The sequence below is a fragment of the Macaca nemestrina genome, chromosome 7 (assembly GCF_043159975.1).
Source record: "Macaca nemestrina isolate mMacNem1 chromosome 7, mMacNem.hap1, whole genome shotgun sequence".
Lineage (NCBI taxonomy): Eukaryota > Metazoa > Chordata > Mammalia > Primates > Cercopithecidae > Macaca > Macaca nemestrina.
This window is the reverse complement of record NC_092131.1, coordinates 74,838,568-74,860,550: the sequence shown is the minus strand read 5'-3', so window position 1 is coordinate 74,860,550 and position 21,983 is coordinate 74,838,568. Positions and strand designations below refer to the sequence as shown.

The window sequence follows — 21,983 nt, the reverse complement described above, 5'->3', positions numbered from 1 at the left end:
TTTGATGCTTCTACATGAAACTTTCAGGGAGCAAGCCTCCCCATTTAAAGTAATACAAGGTTCTGGGTACTCCAAACTTTAAACAAAAATAGTAGTAAAATTCCCAAAGTGATTTTATTTCTGTGTCTAACTAAATTTCTTAGTGTGGTTCAGTTGCTTGGCTTGACCTCTTAACTAAAATAAGTTTGCCAGCATCTCTCTATAATGATACTTATCTTTACAAAGATAAATATGGCCATATTTCTAAAAAAATTCAGATTAAGGATGTAGGCTACCAGGATTTATGAAGACTATTTTTCTTTTCAAATATTTGATCAGTATCATGGAATGTAGTTAGGCACCTTGGAAAGCCATTAAATAGAAATACATCATGAGTTTTAGGGGAAGAAAGGCAAATACAGAGAGGACAGTATGTTAGATGTTTCAACCACGTACACAACTGGTCGTTTGGGGCCAAGGAAGCTGATTTTTATGTTTTAAAATTAATCCAATGTAGATTAACCATGTCACGTCCCCTTAACCACAGGCGTATGAATCTCAGGGTAGACAGCTGTTTGGATGTCTCATACTGGGACTGCTGCCCTCAACAAACGCTTCCGATTCTTCTACATGGTCACTTGGCAGCATCTATGTGCACCCATATGGCTGGATGGCGTCATGCCTGTTTACAAGTCAGTTGAATTGTTTCACTAGGACCCAGGTGCCAAGCAAACATGGGTTGGTCTAACTGCCTCCTGAACTATGCAGCTTTTTTCTCAGAAATAACAAAAAAAAATTCCTGTATAATGACCTGCAGGGTTATGCCAGTGTATTTATTGGCATTTCATTGCTTTCCCTAACAATTAGATACTTTGTCTGTAAAGATAACAAAGGAAAGAAGAAGAATGCAATTCTCCTTCAATTATTAAGCAAATAATACAGAATGCAGCAAAATGTACAGATTTGGGCTGTCACCTGTGGCCACAATATGCATACAATAGCCAGAGCATCTGCAGTCCTGGTTGAAGACAGAAAACAGAATGGGGCATTGTTGGGCATTTCACGATGCTGAGACTGGTCATTTAACTTTTCTTTTCAATCAATTTCACTATTTAAAGTGGAAACAGTAGTTTTCACATCGATATTTTGAACATAAATGAGATGATACATATGAAGTGTTTTGAGTGCCTTGAAATAATTGTATGGATTTATGTGACTACTGTATGCTTTGATGAAGAAGAAAATTGTGCAGTTGCCCTGGAATTAGCAAACAGATGTTGAACATTTTCATCATACTTTTGCTCTTTCTAAAGAGCTGATTTTTATAGACTACTTTAATTTATAAAGCACTTTTACCTATATTATTATATTTAGTCCACATGCAAACCTTATGAAGTAAGTAGGTCAAGTATTATTTTTAATTTCATTTTACAAATATGGAAACTAGGGCTCAGAGCAGTATTTTGACTTACCTTGAGGTTGTCTAACAAGTTTAAGTGAGAAAACTGAGACTTATACCCAGACGTTTTTTTTTCCTGAGAGTCCACTGCATTTAGTATGGAAGAATCCTTGAGAGAGTGTGTTCATTTGGATGGATTGGTTTCATTTCTTTATTAAGTAAAGCCTCCAAACAGTTAAGAAGTTGATTGAAAAAATATATAACATAGTCAATAAAAGTTACTAGTGGAATACTCTAGATGTGACATAACTAAATCTGTATCACTTCTAACCAATTCCCACTTATAAACACTGGCGTGGCTTTAAGTTCATTTTATTGAAGCAATTTGGAAGAAATCAGAAAAGTTATAAGTAAAGGAGTTTTGAAGGAGATGTGACCTCATTTGGCTATAATTTTCCTCTTTTAGATAGGATATGTGTCAGAATTCTCCCCTGGAAAATTTTGAATGAAAGTATCATGTAAATGGAAGAGAGAAATCTTAGGTAGATTATAAAATAAATTCTTAATGTTGAATATGAATAAAGTGTTGAAAGTTGACTTGCCATTGAGTCAATGTTTGACATGTGAATATTTGGAAATAGAAAATCAGTATGGCAGGTTCCCTTTGTCTTATTATAGCACAGTACAAACATCCCACTGTTTTGTTCATATTTATAATAGTGTTTTATTATGACCTCTTTTTTCACTTTTAAGAGCTTTGTTGAAGTATATTTTATATACCATGCAATTCACTGAGTGTAAGTGTATGGTTAGAATATTTTTAGTAAATGTATAGTTATGTGACCATCACCACAATCCAGCTTTTAAAACACTTCCATCATCATATAAAGTTCCTTCATGCCAACCTGCAGTCAATCCCTGCTCCCAACCACAATCCCAGGCAAACAGCATCTACTTTGCATTTCTCTGTAGGTCTGCCTTTTCTTGAAAATTCATGTAAGTGTAATCTTGTAAGATGTAGTCTTCTGTGCTTGACTGCTTTTACTTAGCATAATGTTTTGGGGGTTAACTCAAGTTGTTTTATGTGTCTGCATGTTTGGGGGTCTCTGGTAGTTTTATTTAACCAGGTTCCCCAGGGATGACTTTCACCTTCAGTCTGATTCAAGTCAAAGATGAGTCTTAGGCACCATCTGATGTGCAGGCAGTGTACTCTTTACAAAATTTTAATTTTAATTTTTTTTATTTCAGTAGGATTTTGGGGAACCGATGGTGTTTGGTTACATGAATAAGTTCTTTAGTGGTAGTTTTTGAGATTTTGATGCACCCATCACTTGAGCAGCATATACTTTATCCAAAGTGTAGTATTTTATCCCTCGCCATCCCCCAACCTTTCCCCACAGTCCAAGGTATCATTCTTATGTCTTGGCATCCTCATAGCTTAGCTGCCACATATGAGTGAGAATATGTGATGTTTGGTTTTCCATTTCTGAGTTGCTTCACTTAGAATAACAGTCTCAAATTCCATCCAGGTTGCAGTGAATGCCATTATTTTGTTCCTTTCTATGGCGTAGTAGTATTCCATTTTGTGTGTGTGTGTGTGTGTGTGTGTGTATCACATTTTCTTTATCCTATTGTCGATTGATGGGCACTTGGGCTGGTTCCATATTTTTGCAATTGCAAATTGTGCTGCTATAAACATGCATGTTCATGTATCTTTTTCGTATAAAGACTTCTTTTCCTCTGGGTAGATACCTAGTAGTGGGAGAGTCCTTAAAGAACTAAAAGTAGATCTACCATTTGATCCAGGCAGTTTATTCTTATAGTGATGGACTGCAGGATCAGATTTACAATGACATGGGCTAAGTACATTCAGGGGTCAAATGACTGCCTGACTGAGAGTGTCTCTTGGTAGTAACTATTCTCAGAGTTTGGGGGATTCTCCCCACTTTTATACCCATATTCATTCTGAGTCAGATGTCAGGCATTTTGTTCGTAAGAGAATTTAAACTATTCTTGTAAGGATTAGCTTTAAGGTTCATGAAAGTTGCATCTGTTCTGAAGTGACCTTGTCTCCAGGGCAAGGAGAGTTTTTAGGTTCTGTTGTCATAAAGACCCGTTAATCCCCTGGTCAGGGTTGGAAGTTCCCAGGCCAGTTTGCATCATAGTGCTAAGTAACACATAGTTTAGGCCTTGCAGGATGTTTGAGTGGGCCTTCTGGCTGTTAGTAATCTTATAACTATGATATGCCCCTGATAGCATACTACAGTCTATAGTTTGTTCCTCTTGTTGCTGAGAAGTATTTCATTGAATGGATGTACCGTGTTCTGTTTATTTATTTACCAGTTGTTGGACATTTGGATTGTTTCTGTTTTGTGTTGTTTTGAATAATGCTGCTGTAAACATTCATGTAGAAATCTTTGTGTGAAAAATGTGTTTCTGTTACTCTTGAATAGATTTCTAGTAGTGAAATTGCTGAGCTGTGTGGTAAATGCATGTTTAATTTTTAAGGAAAATGCAAAACTTTCTAAAGTCCTCAGATCAGACCATTTTACATTCCCACCAGCAATGTATGAGGGTTCCAGGTTTTTTGTCTTTTATTATAGCCATTCTATTTCATGTGTACTGGTATCTCATTATGGTTTTAATTTGTATTTTATATTAGTTTTTCTGTTGCTATGTAACAAATTACCACAAACGTAGCAGCTTAAAACAACATACTTTTTATTCACAGTTTCCATGGTTTAGGAATCTGATTATAGGTTAACTAGGGTCTCTGTACAGGGTCTCACTGGGCTGAAATTAAACTTGTGTGAGACTGCAGTCTCATTTGAGGAGGTCTTCCTCCAGGCTCACTGGTTGTTGACAGAAATCAGTTCCTTGATTTTGTGGGACTAAAGTCTTCATTTTCTTGTTGGCTATCAGCTGGGGACTGCTCTTAGCTTCTACAGGCCACCCTAGAGGGGTCCTTGCCTTGTGGCTCCTTCCAGAGGAAGTTCACAACCTGCTTGGTTGCAAAAGAATCCTTCTCACTTTGATGCTCTTTCAGGGAATACTTGGACTCTCTTTTAAAGGGCTTACCTGATTAGGACACCTGCCAAGGATGATTTCCTTTTTAATTAACTCAAAGTCAACTGATTAGGAACCTTAATTATATCTGCAAAATCTCTTCACCTTTGCCACATTATTTAACCTGATCCTGGGAGTAAAATCCCATCCTATTCACAAATATTGCCTGCACTCAACAAGAGGAGATGTACAGGATCTGTACTCCAGAGAGTGAGAATCTTGGGAGCCATATTAGAATTCTGCCTACCACAATTTTGTTAATGACCGATACTGTGGACCATCTGTTCAGGTACTTATTAGCCTTTCTTATATCTTCTTTGGAGAAATTCTATTCAAATGTTTTGACCATTTTTTATTGGGTTGTTTGTCTTTGTCTTATTGAATTACCAAAGGCCTGTATATACTCTGGACTCATATCTTTTGTCAGATATATGATTAGCAAACATTTTCCCCAGTCTGTGGCTTGTGTTTTCATTTTCTCAAAGGTGTTTTTTGAAGAACAGAGGGTTTTAATTTTAATGAGGTCTATTTTGTCATTTATTTCTTTTATGGATCATACTTCAGGTGTTGTATCAGAGAAATCTTTGCATAATATGAAGTCAAAATAATTTTATGTTTTCTTTCAGAATTTTATAGTTTTAGCTCTTCAGTTTAGGTCCATGATCCATTTTGAATTAATTTTTGCTCATGATATGCCCCAAATTTACTCAAATGTCTGTGTTTGTTTATTTATACATTTGGCATACATGTATCCAGTTGTTCCAGAAACATTGTTGGAAAGATCATCTTTTTTCTATTGAATTGCCTTGAGACCTCTGTTGGATGTCAGTTGACCATACACATGAGGGTTTGTTTCTGAACTCTCTCTTGTTCTGTTGATATATGTAGACACACATGCCAATTCCACTTTGTCATGATTTCTGTACCTTTATAGTAAGTTTTTAAATCAGGTAGTGTAAGTCCTATGACTTTGTTCTTTTTAAAAATTGCTTTCACTATTCTAGGTTATTTGTATTTTCATACAAAATTTAGGATAAATTTGTTAGTTTCTATAAAAAGTCCTGCTGGAATTTTTATAGAAATTCCACTGAATCTATAGATCAGTTTGAGCAGATTTGCTGTTTGAATATTGAATCTTTCAACCTGTGAACATGGCATATCTCTTATTTATTTAAATCTTTAAAAATATTTATCAGCAATGTTTTGTGTCAGTGTACATACAGGTCTTGTACTTTTGTTAAATTAATTATTACCAGTTTATTCCCTTTGATGATCATTGTGAATAGAATTGTTTTTCTAATTTAATTTTCAAATATTTGCTAGTATATTGAAATACAATTGATTCTTGTATATTGATCTTTTGTCCTGAAACCTTGTGTAACTAACTTGTGTATTATTTCTAGGAAGTATTTTTTTTTTTTTTTGGTAGATTTCTTAGGTTTTTTTAACGTATAGGAGCATGTTATCTGTGAATTTTTTACTTATCCATTTTTAATCTCCATAGCTTCAATGTCTTTTTCTTGCCTTATTACATTGGTTAGAACCTCAAGTACAATGCTGAAGAAAGAGGTCTTCAAAGAGCAAACTGGATAACTTTTGCTTCAGGACAAAAGGGTAATCACACCTGTTGTGTGAGTTGGCTTCTTAGATATAAATTTTATTTCTGAATATTTTAATGATAATCTTCTGTCTAAGACTATTTCTCCCTAAGAATTGTGCTGAATCTGGTTTTTGTGTTAACAGTTACAAAAACATTTATGGGGGAATGGTGGAGAGTTCTTTTTAAGTCTTTGCCAAGATCTCAGTGGTTGCAAATCCGTAGAGATCTGTGTTGCCTTTTGTCTGTAATGTTACTAACTCTTTTAGGTATGTTTTGGTATACTATCATAACTTATACTTGATTATGGCACATTTGTCTCTCAAACCTTTTTCTTTCTTTTTTCAAATGAAGAAATGGAAGGCACATTGGCCTAAAAGTCAGAAGACCTGACATTTAGTTACTAGCTAGCTGTTTGACTTTTGGCAAATCTCTTGACTGCTCTGAACCTTTTTTTTTTTTTCTATCTGTGTAGTAAGATAATTAAGTCTTGTACTTCATTATTAAAGACTATTCTGTGTTTTAACATTTTATGGTTATGAGAACATGCTATTTAATGCATCTTAAATAAAATAAAATTAATCTTTAAAAGATTTTTAATTCAAATTTGCTTGCCATTATACATTTTATTAGGGAATTGAAAAAGCTCAAATTATGGAAGATAACCCATATTCAAGCAAAAATTCTTTACAAACAGCATGGTCATTAATAGGCAAAATTTAGAAATTTGCATTAGGCTTTCTGAAAAATCACATATTCTTAAGCTCATACTTCTCATTTCTGTTAATATATAACATAAGTCATATTATTGCAAGCATCTTCAAGGAACTCACCAGTGATTTTGCTTACCATATTTTGTCCCATATAAAATATAATATAATTTTGTGAGTAATAATTTTTCAGTAATGTCGAATTTTGCTTTAATTGTATTTGTGTTTGGCCTAACAGAAATTAACCTTGTAATTAATGTGTAATAATACATGCCATAAAGTTTTCTGTTAGCCTACCATTTATTATTGTTATACTAAATATGTTATTATAATAATGATAAATCTAAATATAGCACATGACTGCATTTCAACCCTGATTCATTGACCTTTCAACTGAAGACAGTTGTGCTGTCTCATTTAAGACGACAATGATAGGACCTTAAAGTACTGAGGGCGATCTGTTTTATTTTCCTGGGGGTGGGGAAGCGGTGGGCAAAGCACAGTACAGCAGCATCAGCTTACAGTGTTTAGCAGTAGCTCAGCTTTTTCAAAGCCTCTTTTTTCAAGAGATGCTAAAAGGGTGTTCAAAAAAGATGAAAGCTACATGATTAAAATGAAGCATGCCATAATGTTTAACTGGCAGTTTATGCTACATAGTCTATATACTCTGGTCTAATCATCTCGTATTGTGTCTGACTAGTTTATAGTGGTTGAAAGTTTCTTGGCCAGAAAGGACCTTGTAAAATTAGTTCTTATTAGAAAAAGTATGGATGGCTGCAAAATTTGGAGACAGGCTGATTTTAGTCCTGTCAAATGACATAAATAAATAATCAGCATGACAGTTGAGGTCTAATTTGGAGAAAAAAAAATCAAGTGGTGTTTGTCTTTAGAAATTCCTAATGGATAGGATTCCCATCAAAGTAGCATTTCATTTCTTTGTATAGATGTGGCCTTAAATCCATGTTTTAAGAAAATCTAATATCTATATGTGTGTATGTTTAAGAATTTATGTGTAATATATGACAGGTAAAATGACAAAATACAATATATTGGGATATTTAAATTAAGAGTATCCAGGATGTCAGTGTGTAAAATTTGAAGTGATAGAACCATGTGAGGCAGAGACAACAAATTTAACCATTTTCTTTCCATCTGATGGTTGGACTGTTTTGGTTTCGGCATTTTTAGTTTTTTATTCCTATTGGTGATACCTGTGGTTTCCATTTCTTGAATAAGGAAACATATAGTTGTTTTATTCATAGCCTATTACACAGAATAAAGAGCTTATATCAGAATAGTTTTTGGTTTTTATGTATAAGATTTGTTCAGTTTCTTCTTAAGTATCAGTGTTTTTTCCTGGCTGGGTGTGGTGGCTCACGCCTGTTATCCCAGCACTTTGGGAGGCTGAGGCAGGTGGATCACCAGAAGTCAGGAGTTTGAGACCAGCCTGACCAACATGATGAAACCCTGTCTCTACTAAAAATACAAAAATTAGCCAGGTGTGGTGGTGGGCATCTGTGATCCCAACTACTCGTGAGGCTGAAGCAGAAGAATAGATTGAACCCAGGAGGCAGAGGTTGCAGTGAGCTGAGATCGTGCCATTGCACTCCAGCCTGGGTGACAGAGTGAGACTCCATCTCAAAAAGAAAGTAAATAAAATAAAATAAAATAATTTTTAAAATTCCTTTAATTTTGTATAACCATTGTATATTTTGTTAATTTATTAGTTATTAACAATGCCCGCTACCACTTGAGTATTATTTATAGGTTAAACGGTAAAACATGAAAGTACCCAAATACATTGTTATGGTGAAAATGATGAGAAAGATGAGAGTTTTCTGAAAGTTCTAAATTTTTCATCCTAAACCACAACCTTGCCTGATCAGCTCTGTTAAATTCTACTTTGACATGCTAATGGGTTATTTCCACAGGTACAGTTTTCCTAGACATGATTCCTTGTATCAATTATCTGAATAATCTTTAAACTGTTCGTTCAAGGTGCTTGTAAAAGAAATCTAACAATAATTAGAGCAAAGAAGGAACAGTTTTATTCTTGTGATCTTATGTAAAAATTATTGTGTCTTCTAATGAAAGAGCCACACCATACCACTGTCACCTCTGACCTTATACTAAAACAAAACAAAGAAAAGAACAAACAAATCTACAGATGTTCCAAGATGTTTTATTTCTTGGTTGCTTTGATCTCACTTTTCATGTGTAGTATGTAATATATAGTTGAACTGTGCTAAACTTCTGCTTGAACAGGGAAAATTTTCTTTGACCTGTAAATTGCATGCATGTGTTACGTCCAATTAATCTTTATAAGCTAGTGAAAGGGAATGTAGTGGCTTTTATAGTTTGACAGTTTTAAAAACAAATTATCTTCAACTAGATCAACTTCTGAAATTGGGAAAGCCACACGCCATCTCAAAACTATACATTTTAGTGGCACCTGCTGAGTTTCAGGTGTTTATAACTTGGCCATAAAAATTATTTCCAGCCTGAAATCTAAAGTCTCAACCCAGCAAGAATTTTAAAACAAAATTTGCCTAATGTTATTTCTTTTTTGTTCTGTAAGAGGGGAGGAAAAGGGATGGGGGAGAGAAGTGGGGATGGCAGAGTGGGGAGATCTCGGTATAAATGGGAAGGGCTGGTTCCTCACAGGCTTATTGGGTGAATGTGTGTTTGATTAGGAAATGCAGTGATACCTATACTTTTAGGCTGTCATCTGGCAGGTGTTGATTGGCTACACTGATTGGCTACACTGATCTCTGTAGCTTCTTGTCTTGGGTTCTGTCTATGTTGCTCTGCATCTTGTATTGGTTTGAGGAAGATTCCATGTAGCACAGTTAGGTCCATAAAAGGTAAGAAATAATTTTGGAGAGATTAGAAGGGTTCATTGAAAGCACTTGTCATTAGTTTAATTTTGGCCACTTCAGAATCATTCTAAGTAAAGTTCTCTTAAGCACAGTTTATCTTTGAAGTCCTTTTTAAAATTGCAGTCGTCGTTTCTGGTTTGTTACTGTCTTGTACGCTATTCCATACCTCATCACGATGCCCTGGGAGACAAGATTTTCCTATTTCCTCTCTTCTTCCCAACCCTTTTCCTCACTTTCAGTGTCTTCTACATGGCCTTACAGAAATGTTGGGTCTAACATATCGCAAATAAATTATTTTTAAGGGAGGGAAAATCATGGAGAAGCAAAGGGGTTGTAGGACGGGAGAAAAACAGTTTGGAGAAAGAGCTTGTGGAAGCCCTGTGTGTTTTGAGGTGATCATACGCTGTGAATTGCCCAGGAACAGTTCTTCAAATACAATTGCTTGTTGAACTGCCCAGGAATATGGGAGACAAGGGTGTTAGAGGCAAAGCTGCTTGAGCCTACCAGTGTAAAGCTATAAATGTGCTCATACATCAGTGGTCACAGAATGTGTGTGGCCCTGTTTTCAGTTCACCTTTGCATCTGTTCCTAGAGCAATGTCTCAGATACCTGCAAGCAATTATGCCATTTGAATAGGTTACCTGGTGTGAAGCTCCTCTGGCCCAGCCTTTCCACATGGCAACCTGCTGGCTTTTATTTCTCCACTCTGCAGCAGGTCAGCTTTAACATCTCGAGGGTGGTTTTGCAGAGTGAATTTTAACTTGATAAGCATGTGTGTTTTTCATAAAGTGTTTGCACTTATGTATTAACATGATTATTTGATAAATTGACCTGACATTTCCATTGTTTCCTCCTTGTATTATCTTGCTTTGGCACATGCTTTAATAGTTTTTATAAAGTTTATTGCCCCCTGCTGCTCACTATCTTTGTATGCCGTGTGTTGTTCTTTGTATCCAGCTGGGGTGCAGTTTAATGAATTATTTTTCAATGAGAATGATATGATTTGTACTGCCTGCCCACAGAGATAGTGATTTTAATACAGTATTTGTTTACTCACTACCCTCTCCCGTTTTTTAGCCCATATATGTCATTATTACTAGTATCTGAGTGTCACAAGGCATTGGCTGTCCAAGCTCAATGCCATGCGTGTAATGTCTCTTTTATTGCATGTTTAATTCTTTATCTCTTCTAATCTTCTCCCTGGATTTCTATCTTCAATTCCATTTCAGACAGTTCTGCTTTTATGCCAACATCTGTACATTTGCTTTGCATTGAAATTCTACAAATAACGTCTTTACTGCTGGTGGTCTCTTGCTCAGTAATTGAATCCACACATCCCTAGGATGTGTTTTGTGGGGTGATTTAGCACCTTCAGGTCTTTGTCAAACTGGGGCTTATTTGAAACTCTTTCGAAATGAGTCAGGGTTTGTTTTGTGGGCACTTTAACTGCCTCCTGCTTTCTTTTTTTCTCATCATCCCCAACTTTACACCATAACTGTTTTCTCTTAATCTGCTTGAATTGTAGAGATTCACATTTCTATTTCCAGAAATGTAGTTAATATTTAGGTGCCACTTCTGCTACTATATCCAATTCCTTTCCATTTAATCTTTTTTTCCCCTGTATGATTTTTATACATACATCACCATCACTCTCTTTTCTGCCTGGCCCCCTACCATTCCATGTTCCCCAGTGTTAGGCTTCAGTAAAATAATGTTGGCATTCATGACAAGGGCTATCGCAAACCTGGAATGCTTCTGGAACATTCTTCTGAGTCAGTTCCTTAAATATTTAAAATGTTCCAATAATTAGAGGGACATCTTGATACTTGCTATGCAAGGTATTTTTTGTGGTTTAAAAACAAAATCTACCAGGTATGTCAGTTAAAATATATTTGACTACAGATAACAGAATATGTAACATACAATTGTATAAGCAATACCATGATGGAATTATCCATGTAGAAGTTTGTAGGTAGGCAGCCCTAGGCAGTGCAGCAGCTCAGCAAGGTAAGCCAGGTCCTAGGTCTGCTCTGGCGTCCTCAGTGCATTGCCTTTTCCACTCAAAACTTGTCGCCTCATGCAAATATTTTTGGTAGCACCAAGTGTCAGATCCTTACCCAACAGCTTTTAAGGAAATGTGAAGAAGTGTGAAGTATTCCCTGAAAGTTGCACAGGAGAGTTCCCTTTACATGTTATTAGGCAGAACTGGGTCATATTCCCATTCTTAGAGTGATACAAATATGGGATGAAATTAGCATGAGTGGCTTAAAACTGATTATTATTCATTTCCCAGCAATGGGCACGTTACCTACCCAACAAAATGGTGATTTTCTTTGCAAAGGAGCGAGGACAGAACAACAAACTTGGTTTCTTTTGGATAGACAACATATTTACATAACCAGGGATTGGAAAATGTTGAATTTAAAAATGACAAATTAAGTTTCATGTGTAAAGATTATCTGTATTCTTATAGAATACGTTCTATTTGCAATTAGTTATCTCACTGTGAGCAAAATTTCTCTTTCAACCCAGTGACATCCATATTTTGACATTTTCAGCATATATAACTGCTGTGCCATAATCAGTGCTGTGTTTCTAGTTGAATTTCATTTGCTGTAATCCCAGTCCAAAAGCCCGTAATCTCCATGAAGGCAGGCACCATACCCCTTTTTATTCCTAATCATTTCCGTAGTGCCAACTAAGTCTCTGATCATAGTTGTTGAACAATATGCACTGTGTAAGTGAACCTCAGGCTTATGGAATGACATTCTACACCTTCATTTTTAACTCTATTACTTGTTCATAAAATAAAATACTGTGTACTACAGCTGAAATTTAACATTTGAATCAAATAATAAAGCAGTTTTGTCAGTTTATCTCTCTCTTTATCATTGAAAAATTTAATTGCATGTAGTTTCCTCACGTGCCTTTCATAAGTCAGTAGGTAACTCCATCCCACTCCCTTGGAACTGCTGTAAGACCAGACCATTTCAGTTAATGCCATGATGCAAAACCAGAGGGAGAGAAGGAAGTTATAGGCATCATGCTGTTGGTGTGTGCGGCTCTGTGGAGTCAAATGTCACCCTGCCAGGAGTTATGCCTGTCATCATAACTCCTCCTGGATATGCAACTGGAAAGGGCAAGTGCAAGAATAGTGAAGGGCAAGGGTCATCAGTGAAGGGAGTGGAAGGAAATTGCTTGCAAGCTCCCGTCTACTACCTCCTTTTTATTCCTTCTCACTTGGTCAAGTGAATTGTTAACAAGGATGGATGTGGCAAAGGAGTGTGTTCTAGAATATTTCCATTTTTCCAAAAGCAACACAGGAATAACTAATTTACTCTAAAAGTAAAATACGTCGAACTAAAATACACGTAAACTTCACTTGAACCTGTGCAAACCTCTCTTCTAAACTAAGCTTTTATATAATGAAACTCGCCCTAAAAGAACCAAATGTGAGAAGCAAGAGGATGAAAATCTGGTTTCAAGGGCCCAAACATCAAATTGCCATTTGTGCTGATTTTCAGATGTGTTTTAAAAATAAATGTAGAATGTTCAGGTCATAGATATTATGGAATCTTTTTATTGTAATCCTAGACAAAACTTTATTATGCCACTAAGAAGTCAGGAGTCTTCAGTGAAAATTGTAGTTGACAGGAAAATAAAGTCAATTGCACTGAAAGTTAAGAGGTATGCTAGGTCAAGAGATCCTTATATGTATCTTTTATTTTAGAGTGCATTTATAGCTCATGGAAGGAAGTAGATTGATATTCTTGAAGTTAACTTCCTTTTCTTGTGTTCACAAAATCCAGGTTAGCCAGGTGGAAGGCTACAGAATTAAACTTTTATGACTCTGCCTGGAGCACATGAGCTGGTATAACTAGCCTAAGGATAAATGTGCAGTTCAAGAGACAAGCTGCCCTCTGCCGAGACCACAAATTTTTCTCCATTGTTTTTCACATATCAGCTAAGTACTAACATAAAAGTATCTCGAATGATACTGGTTCTGGGAATTTCATTTCATTCTTCACTAGCCACTCTTAGTTGCCTGAAATTGATCATTATTATCATCAAATATCTATGGAAAGACTATGGGACACATAGAAATGTTGATTCAGGGCCGGGCGTGGTGGCTTACCCCTGTAATCCCAGCACTTTGGGAGGTCAAGGGAGGCGGATCACAAAGTCAGGAGTTCGAGACCAGCCTGGCCAATATGGTGAAACCCGGTCTCTATTTAAAATACAAAAAAAAATTAGCCGGGCATGGTGGCACGTGCCTGTAATCCCAGCTACTCAGGAGGCTGAGGCAGGAGAATTGCTTGAACCCAGGAGGCAGAGGTTGCAGTGAGCTGTGCTGCAGCCTAGGTGACAGAGGGAGACTCCATCTCAAAAAAAAAAAAAAAAAAAAAAGGAATGTTGATTCCGGTGGCGCAGTGGCTCCTGCATATAATCTCAGCACTTTGGGAGGCTGAGGTGGGGGCATTCTTTTGAGCTCAAGTTCCAGACCAGCCTGGGCAACAGAGTGGGACCTTGGTCTCTACAGAAAACAGAAAAATTAACCAGGCATGGTGTCTCATGCCTATAGTCCCAGCTACTTGGGAGGTGAGGTAGGAGGATCACTTGAACCCAGGAGGTTGAGGCTGCCGTGAGCTTTGATTGTGCTTCTGCACTCTAGCCTGGGTGACACAGTGAGACCCTGTCCCCCACCCCCCAAAAAAGGAAATGTTAATTTCAAATTAGGATAATTTCAACTGTGATCTTTGCCCTCAAGAAAATTGGGATGTATTAGTTAGTTTTATAAACACAAATGTTTAGCTTTCAGTTTATAAAGCCATGAGAAAAAAAAAAAAAGTATTAAGCAGAGCTTGAGTTCCTAGGTGAGTCCGCAAAGCCTGTATACCCATCATGGAACCCAGGGATAAAATGGAGAATCCTTTCATGTATTACAGTTCCTGGGAACGGGATGCCTTATGGTCCTGAGGGAGGAGGACATATCATTACCTCATCTGGGCACTAACATGGTAGGAAGCCAGGAAGCATTTCAAAATAGGTCAGTATTTTCCCAAATACCTTCCATCAGTGTTGCTGATGCCTCCTTACACCTGCCAATAAGTTCCTCCAGGCCACAAGTACCCAGTTATCCTAAGGTTACTCCATGTCCACCATCCTAAGTCTGCCACTGGGATAAGGGAGATAAAATAACCTTTACCTTGAAAGAGTTCCATGCTCAAAAATGCTCTTTTCCTCCACATTATCAAATTTCAGTTCTCTTAGTACAGCTCAGTTCCTCTAGGGATTAGGAGAAAAGCCAACTGGTGGCATCAGTTCATGCTGCTGTTGTGGTTTATTAACAATCTTTTTACCTACTCAGAAGATTCACTTTCTAAATAAGTATGTTTGCTAAGTCAGACCAATTTCTAATGGGGTTATTTGTATAATATTAGACACTGTATCAAAAGGTAAGGAAAATAACTCACAACATTTATTAAATGCTTTTAGAAAGACCACTCATAAATAGCTATTGGCACTGTGGGTTGTAAATAAGAATAGTCATCACAAATTAAAATGTGGGCACACACACAAGAAAATTATTAACAAAATATAAAATGGCTGCTAGAACAGTGTGGAATATGTTATAAGAGCTTAAAGCAGACTAAGATGCTTTCCCAACTATTCCTTGCCGGAGGGCATCATATGTGTGGCTGCTGAATGAGGAATGACAGGATTTGTATAAACTGAGTTGAGGGTGACAGGTAGTTGGAGCCAAGAGAATAGTATAGTCCTTCGTTGGTATCCATGGGGAATTGGTTCCAGAATCTCCCCCACAGATAACAAAATCCTTGGATGCTCAAGTTCTTGATATAAAATGGTGTAGTATTTGCATATAACCTAGGTACATCCTCCCATACATCATCTTTAAATCATCTCCAGATTACTTATAACACCCAATACAATATAAATTACATGTAAATAGTTGTTACATTGTATTGTTCAGGGAACAATAACAAAGAAAAGTCTGTACATCTTTAGTGCAGACACAACCGTCCTTTTTTTTTTTTCCCCAAATATTTTCAATCTGTAGTTGGTTGGATCTGCAGATACAGGATCAGCCAATGCGGAGGGCTGACTCTGTAAGTAAAAGCACCAGAAAGTGAGTAAGGAGGAGCCTGTCTTCCAGGAAGGTCCCTGTTTCTCAAGAGTTCTTTTCCTGTAGGGGTAGAGAGGATTGGACATCAAAACAGGAATGTGTCGAGTATGCTCACATTTTGTATCCTTGAATTCACCTAACAACCCTATGAACAAGCATTTTAGAGAGGAGGAAATCAAGACTCAGCAAGACTCCATAACTTGCCTAATATCCCATAGTTGCCAAATAGCAAAGCCATGGTTGAAATCTCAGCCTGTCTGATTCCAGAACCCGAACTCTTCTTGTCATCCAGCTGCTCTCTCCCTTCCCATCATGAGGACCCCTCTGACCCAGCAAAACTGAGGGTGCAGAGGCAGGGAGGATGGAGCCTTCTTAAGCATAGGTAATTTGTCAATTGAATATTGCATGTGGATAAACATCTTTAAACCCTATGTAGATAGGGAAAACTCTTGATATTACTGAAAAGTAATATCGACTTAGCAAACCTTCTGGAGAGAGGGCTCGTCGTGGAACCCCTGATTTGGAAACTATTAGAACAAGTGAGTGATTTTTAAACCATCTTTTAGACCAGTCAGAAACAGAGTTGAGTTGTCCAAGACAAGATTGTTTATTTTTTGAAAATGTATCCAGTTTTGTCTGTTTTTTAAAGACGTTCTCGGTAGAATGCAGCGGAATTCTACTGCAAAAGCTCCTTTGTTCACATAGTAGTTCCAGTGTTTCCAGCCGTTTCTAGAGCCCAGGAGCCATGCCAAGGCCTGGAGCTCCCTTTCATGTCTGTGCAGTTACACAGAGAAGCTTCCTCTTCTATGGGTCTGTAATAGTTGATTTACTTGTCATTAGGGATGTGGCATGTTTCCTCTTTTTGGAAGAGGTGTTTAGGGTTAGAATTTTGTTGAGGGAGAGGGACTTAGTTTGGTGTCACTAAAATGCCTCCATTTGGAGTTAGGTCCCGGCTCCCTCCTGTCATTTCCTGCTTGAGTTTTCACTTTTGCCCTTGCCAGGGTCCTCTCATTGCCCATGAGCCCTTCCAACCACGAGTGGGCATCCATCAGAAACTGGAGGAACCACAGTACCTCCATTCCCCCATGAGTACAAAAGCTCACGGGGGAATTCTGTCGAGGATGGAGGTCAGAAGCATGTTTCTAAGAAAATGAAATGTAGGGATTAACTATGGCTTTTCTTTATTTAGGCTAACCATGTCTATAATGTTGTAATTAGGACGAATTCTCCGCACTTGAATGTGTTGGTAGGAGTTTTATAGTTAAAAATATAATCTAAATGTTTTTCCTAGCCTATTTATATCGTTAAAAAACAGTTTCATCCAGAAATTGAAATAGAGGGGTAGGGCCCTGAATCCAAACCAGGTTACTAAGAGACATTCTCATCAAATTCTTTCCATGATAGAATTATTTCAGTTGCTTATGAAAGCTGAATATGTGTAATCATCTTTCCAGACCTGATTGACCATATTTTATTTAACAAATTAACTAGCTGATGGACCAACCCTCAAACAACCATGATTGTTATTAACCAGTGAGGTTTTTGCTGATCTCTGGATGTCTCTCATACTCAGATTCTAAGAAGTGATTTTTCATCATTAAAGAGATTTGCAGTATCATTATAGTTGTTTCTGCTCATCAACTTTTTGATTTTTTTGGCTTGTTTGAAAACTATTCTGACTGGCTACTTTGTTCCTTTTTTGTCATTTGACAGTCCACTTTGTTAGTTAGGAAACCAAATCATTTTGTACATTACGAGTAACTTGCTATTAGACTCATTTTTGTTGGAACTGAATTTGTCCTTTTCCCGTCCTGATGGGAATATGAGCTTCCTGTGTTGGATCCCTGCTCAAAGGGAGCGAGGATGCTAGTGGCATGACTGGAGGGAGTACCTTTATATCCTTTTGTACAGTCTCTGGGTGGAAATGTTGAAGGACAGGAAATTCTTCTCCAGCAGGAGAAAGGCGTTTCCCACTTTGGTACAGAAATCTCACACTCCACGTCCTTTGGCACATCACTGACTGCTGGAGAGCATGAAGCCAGTGTTTACTGCTGGTTCTTGGGTGTTAAACAGCCCTCCACTGCTTTTATTGTACCATTAATTGCACTTAATGCAGCTGCATTTCTCGTACGCTTGGCTAGGCTCTGAAAATTAAGTAGAGGGTACTTTGTTATAAAATTCACTGTAATGAGCTCTGGTGGGACAGGGTCTGTTAAGTTTGAAATTACCTCGGGCCATTTCTAAAGGACTTCTTAAAATATTTCACATCTATAAAAGTTTGTAACTAGATAAATAGCCATGGAGAGTGTAAGACCAGGCAGAGGGAAATCCACATTTCTCCTCAGTGCATCTTTGATAAAATATGGATGTTTCGAATATTTAAGAGTCATGTTTGTTTTCTGCATTCTCCTCTGCCTTCCACGTTTGCTAAATTTCAACTTTTAGGCTGGCAGTATGTGCGTTCAGGTTTGGCTGTTTCACACCATGGTTTATACATACAGACTGCCCCCCTACCTGTTTTTCTTCCTTTTGAATCTAAATCATACATTAAACTAGAATAAAAAATAGGACCCCCCTCTGGGTGTACATAAATTGGTTCAAGAAGGGATCACACCTCTAAGAACAAACGCACTGAAGAGACAGCTATAACTATTAGCCAATTAGTTTAATGTTACAACTACTAGCCGGGGCCTGAAACAGATTCGTGATACCTGACTAATAGATGCTTAAAATGACTTTAATTCCCCCAGTATTCTTAGCCTATATGACTGACTGCTGTAATGCTTTGCGGCTAATAAAATTTCAGATTGACTAATTTACTGGGTAGCTTTACCAAAACATCCAAGTAATCCGTACGTACTCATTAGAGACAGGTCCGGAACACTTTCCCTTAGGACTGATTTGAAAAACCTCACTGGGATCAGCCTCACTGAGCTTTAGATGCACTGGCACAAATCAGGTGGAGGATCTTCTATGGTTTTACTGCAGCAATTTATCTGAGTTTTGTAGTTAAAGTTTGAGCATGAAGTAATTAGAGCCCTCCAAGCTTGAAATTCATGAACCTTATTCCCCCTTTAATAGACTCTATACAAGCTTGCCAAACTCAGTGTTTGACTGATATATATGGAGGCTTTGTTAAAAGCCTCTGGTCAAAAAAAAAAAAAAAAATCAAAATCAGTTTTTCTTTATTTTCAACTCTTACATGTATAAACACGGAAGATTGCCTCGTGTTATAACTGAGGGCCAGTCAGCAGTCTGTTGTGCCCTTTGGAAATATACACTAGTCAATAATCAAATACCCGCAGCCGTGCAGCACCACACCTGCTGCCCAGATGGAGTCGACGACAAACATGACATGACCGATGAGGACTGGGGAACAGAGGGGTAAAATGCTGTAGTCTATTTGGTTTCTTCTACTCTGTATCCTCCTTAGAAAAAAAAATGGAAGCTAACTTTAGGCTGCTACCATTTTTGTAGTAGGAGTGCTTGGGTGTATACGTCTCTGCATTAGGCAGTCATAATTTAACCAAGCTTCTCAATGCCTACCATGTATATATGTTTTTGGAAGTTGAAAATGTAAGTTGAAGATTTAAAAATGTCTGTAGACACATACACACATGCATATACGTGTATGTACACATAAGTATAAGAAAGCAACCGTGCCATACCACTTTTTTGTGTACTCTCACGAAAGATTATTACAGTCAAGATCCATAATATACAATCAATATTCAGCTATAGTCTTGAGGATTTTCATATATGCCAAGATACTCCATCTCTAATAAATGTTGCCATTATTCCAGTTTTGAAGAAGGGCTTGACATGTGATTTACTCTATAAAATCTGCAGTTTATGCATGTTCTTACTCATAAGTGGGAGTTGAACAATGAGAACACATGGACCCAGGGAGGGGAACATCACACACCGGGGCCTGTCTGTGGGTGGGGGGCTGGGAGAGGGATAGCATTAGGAGAAATACCTAATGTAGATGACAGGCTGATGGGTGCAGCAAACCACCATGGCACATGTATACCTATGTAACAAACCTGCACGTTCTGCTCATGTATCCCAGAATTTAAAGTATTAAAAAAATCTGTGGTTTAAAACAATTTACAAATAGCTCCAAGAATACACATGTTTGAGGAAGGGGAAAGGAGCTAATGTTTAGCAAATACCCCTTATGGGTGGGATATTGTCCTAGGCACTTTACATATGCTATCTCATTTAATTCTCAAACAGCATGCTAAATAAAGCAAGTAGCGGTATGTTCACCTTTCTGGTAACCACATTTCTCTGAGATTTTTCTAACTGGCCCAAGGCGGCACAACCTAGAAAGTGACAGAAAAGTCATGTATACCACTTTGGTGACTTTCTTTAATCTTCCTCATCAAAAGCATCTTGTCAGCACTCATTTTTGTTTTGCTACAGAGAGATTAAAAATTCAGATTGAATTAAAATTTATTGTTTTATCACTATTTGCTAGGTGTGTGCTAGAAAACTGTCACACATTTAACCCTTGCCACAACTCTTTGGACTGGTATTATTATCTCACTCTACAGATGAGGAAACTAAGATCTGGATGTCAGATGTCTTATCCAAGTTCACCAACTAGTAAATGCCAGGGCTGTTATTTAGAAATAAAGTTTTCTGACTCCCAGAAATTGTCTCCCACTTTTTGACCCCCAGCAAGTGTCATACTAAACTACAGCTGTCTTCCCATCTTTGTAAGTGTTCCTGAATACTTTCTGAAGAAACATTGCAAGATCCTTTGATGGATATTGTAGAGGACAGAGCTAGACATATGTTGATACTAACAGTGGAAGAAATTCTTTCCAACAAAATCAAAACCAGTATAAGAGGGGAATAAACTTGCAACAATATGTAGAGCTTACTTCATCTCAACTTTGGGTAAAAATTTGAAGAAAATAATGACTTAAGAGCAATGATGCAAGTGAATAAAAGTAAGTTAGTTCAAGAAAATGAAAGTGACTGTATAGGTCTTATCAGAATCTCAAAACCTCAAAGCAGACTGTCTCAGAGAGGAACAAAAACGAGAGGAGAGCTAAGGGGAGCAAGTTGAGGTGAGCATTTAGTATTTTCTTCTGAGTACTGAGGATGAAGTTTGTATAAACATTTTTGAAATTCCAGAAAAATATCTCTTTCTCACTTGCCAGATAGAAACTTCAACCTCAGTGATGATGAGGCAATGGCTTCTGTAAAAAATATTATTGGGAAACAAGGCCTTTTTGTCTGCCACATATAGAAATCTTGGCTTTCTCTTTATTGGCATAATCAAAATTCATTAAATAATGCATTTTAGTTTTCTTTGATGATTTAACATTCTTTTAGCTCACACCTGTGTATATTAATAATCACTTGCGATACTTGCCTTTGGGTATTTGACAGATCTTGGCTGCAAGGAAGAAATACTTGTTGCTTTTGCGATCCAGGAGTTATAGGGACTCCAAAAGCAATTCCAAGTAACTCCTCTATTAATGATTCTTGGAGAACTTTTGCCATGGCAAGAGATACAAAGACAGAAAACTTGGAGCCAATCGGACCAGGAGAGAACATTTTTATTGATGAGTGAAGTGATGGATAATATTGGTAGCATGAAGTAAAGAGGAAGCCTCAAAACAGCATCATCCCAAAATGGAGTCTTCCATTTTTTGTAGCATATTGGTATCTGTAAATCTCTATATATGACGTTTCATGTCTTTGTGAAGCTGGTAGGAAAGTCACTCTAGAGACTGGGGTCCTTGCAGAGGACTTCCTATTTACACAGTGGAGAAAACCATGGTGAGACAGCTCTGGTATAGCCTGTAGGACTAGCAGAGTGGAGACTCATTAACATTGGGCAAGAAGGGACAGAGGTTTTGGGGGAACAGTGATGGCTTGGGTTTAGATATATTCAGGCAGCTTTCCCTATCCGAGTCTAACTCTGAATGTGTATTATAGATCATTATGTTGTTTAAACATCATCTGGAGGAGCTGGAGGCTGAGATCCCCATTGTGGGGGCTGGGCACCACACCATGGTACATTAAGTTTGTAGAATCAAGTTATAGTGAAATATTGAAAAAAATAGTGTGTTGCTGATTTCTCAGCTTTATCTAAACTCCTGGTAATTTTGTAGCTTTTTAAAAGAGTTTTTCATCTCTGTCTCATGGCTTTTGCTTGCTGCTGCTTCTCAGGGTATAAATATCCAAA

General features: G+C 37.4%; 1 protein-coding gene across 21 annotated transcripts in view; it reads left to right on the top strand.

The window, feature by feature from the left end:
- LOC105477952 (neuronal PAS domain protein 3) overlaps positions 1-21,983 on the top strand; it is an 861,371-nt gene that overhangs the window by 386,398 nt on the left and 452,990 nt on the right. The window contains exon 1 of one of the 21 annotated variants that reach the window (XM_024791569.2): positions 13,456-16,585. The exons of the other annotated variants lie outside the window; for them this stretch is intronic. Coding sequence (XP_024647337.1) covers positions 16,546-16,585 — 40 coding nt within the window. The 5' untranslated portion in view covers positions 13,456-16,545. Of the gene's footprint in view, positions 1-13,455; positions 16,586-21,983 lie in introns of those variants that run through there. 21 annotated transcript variants of the gene reach the window in all.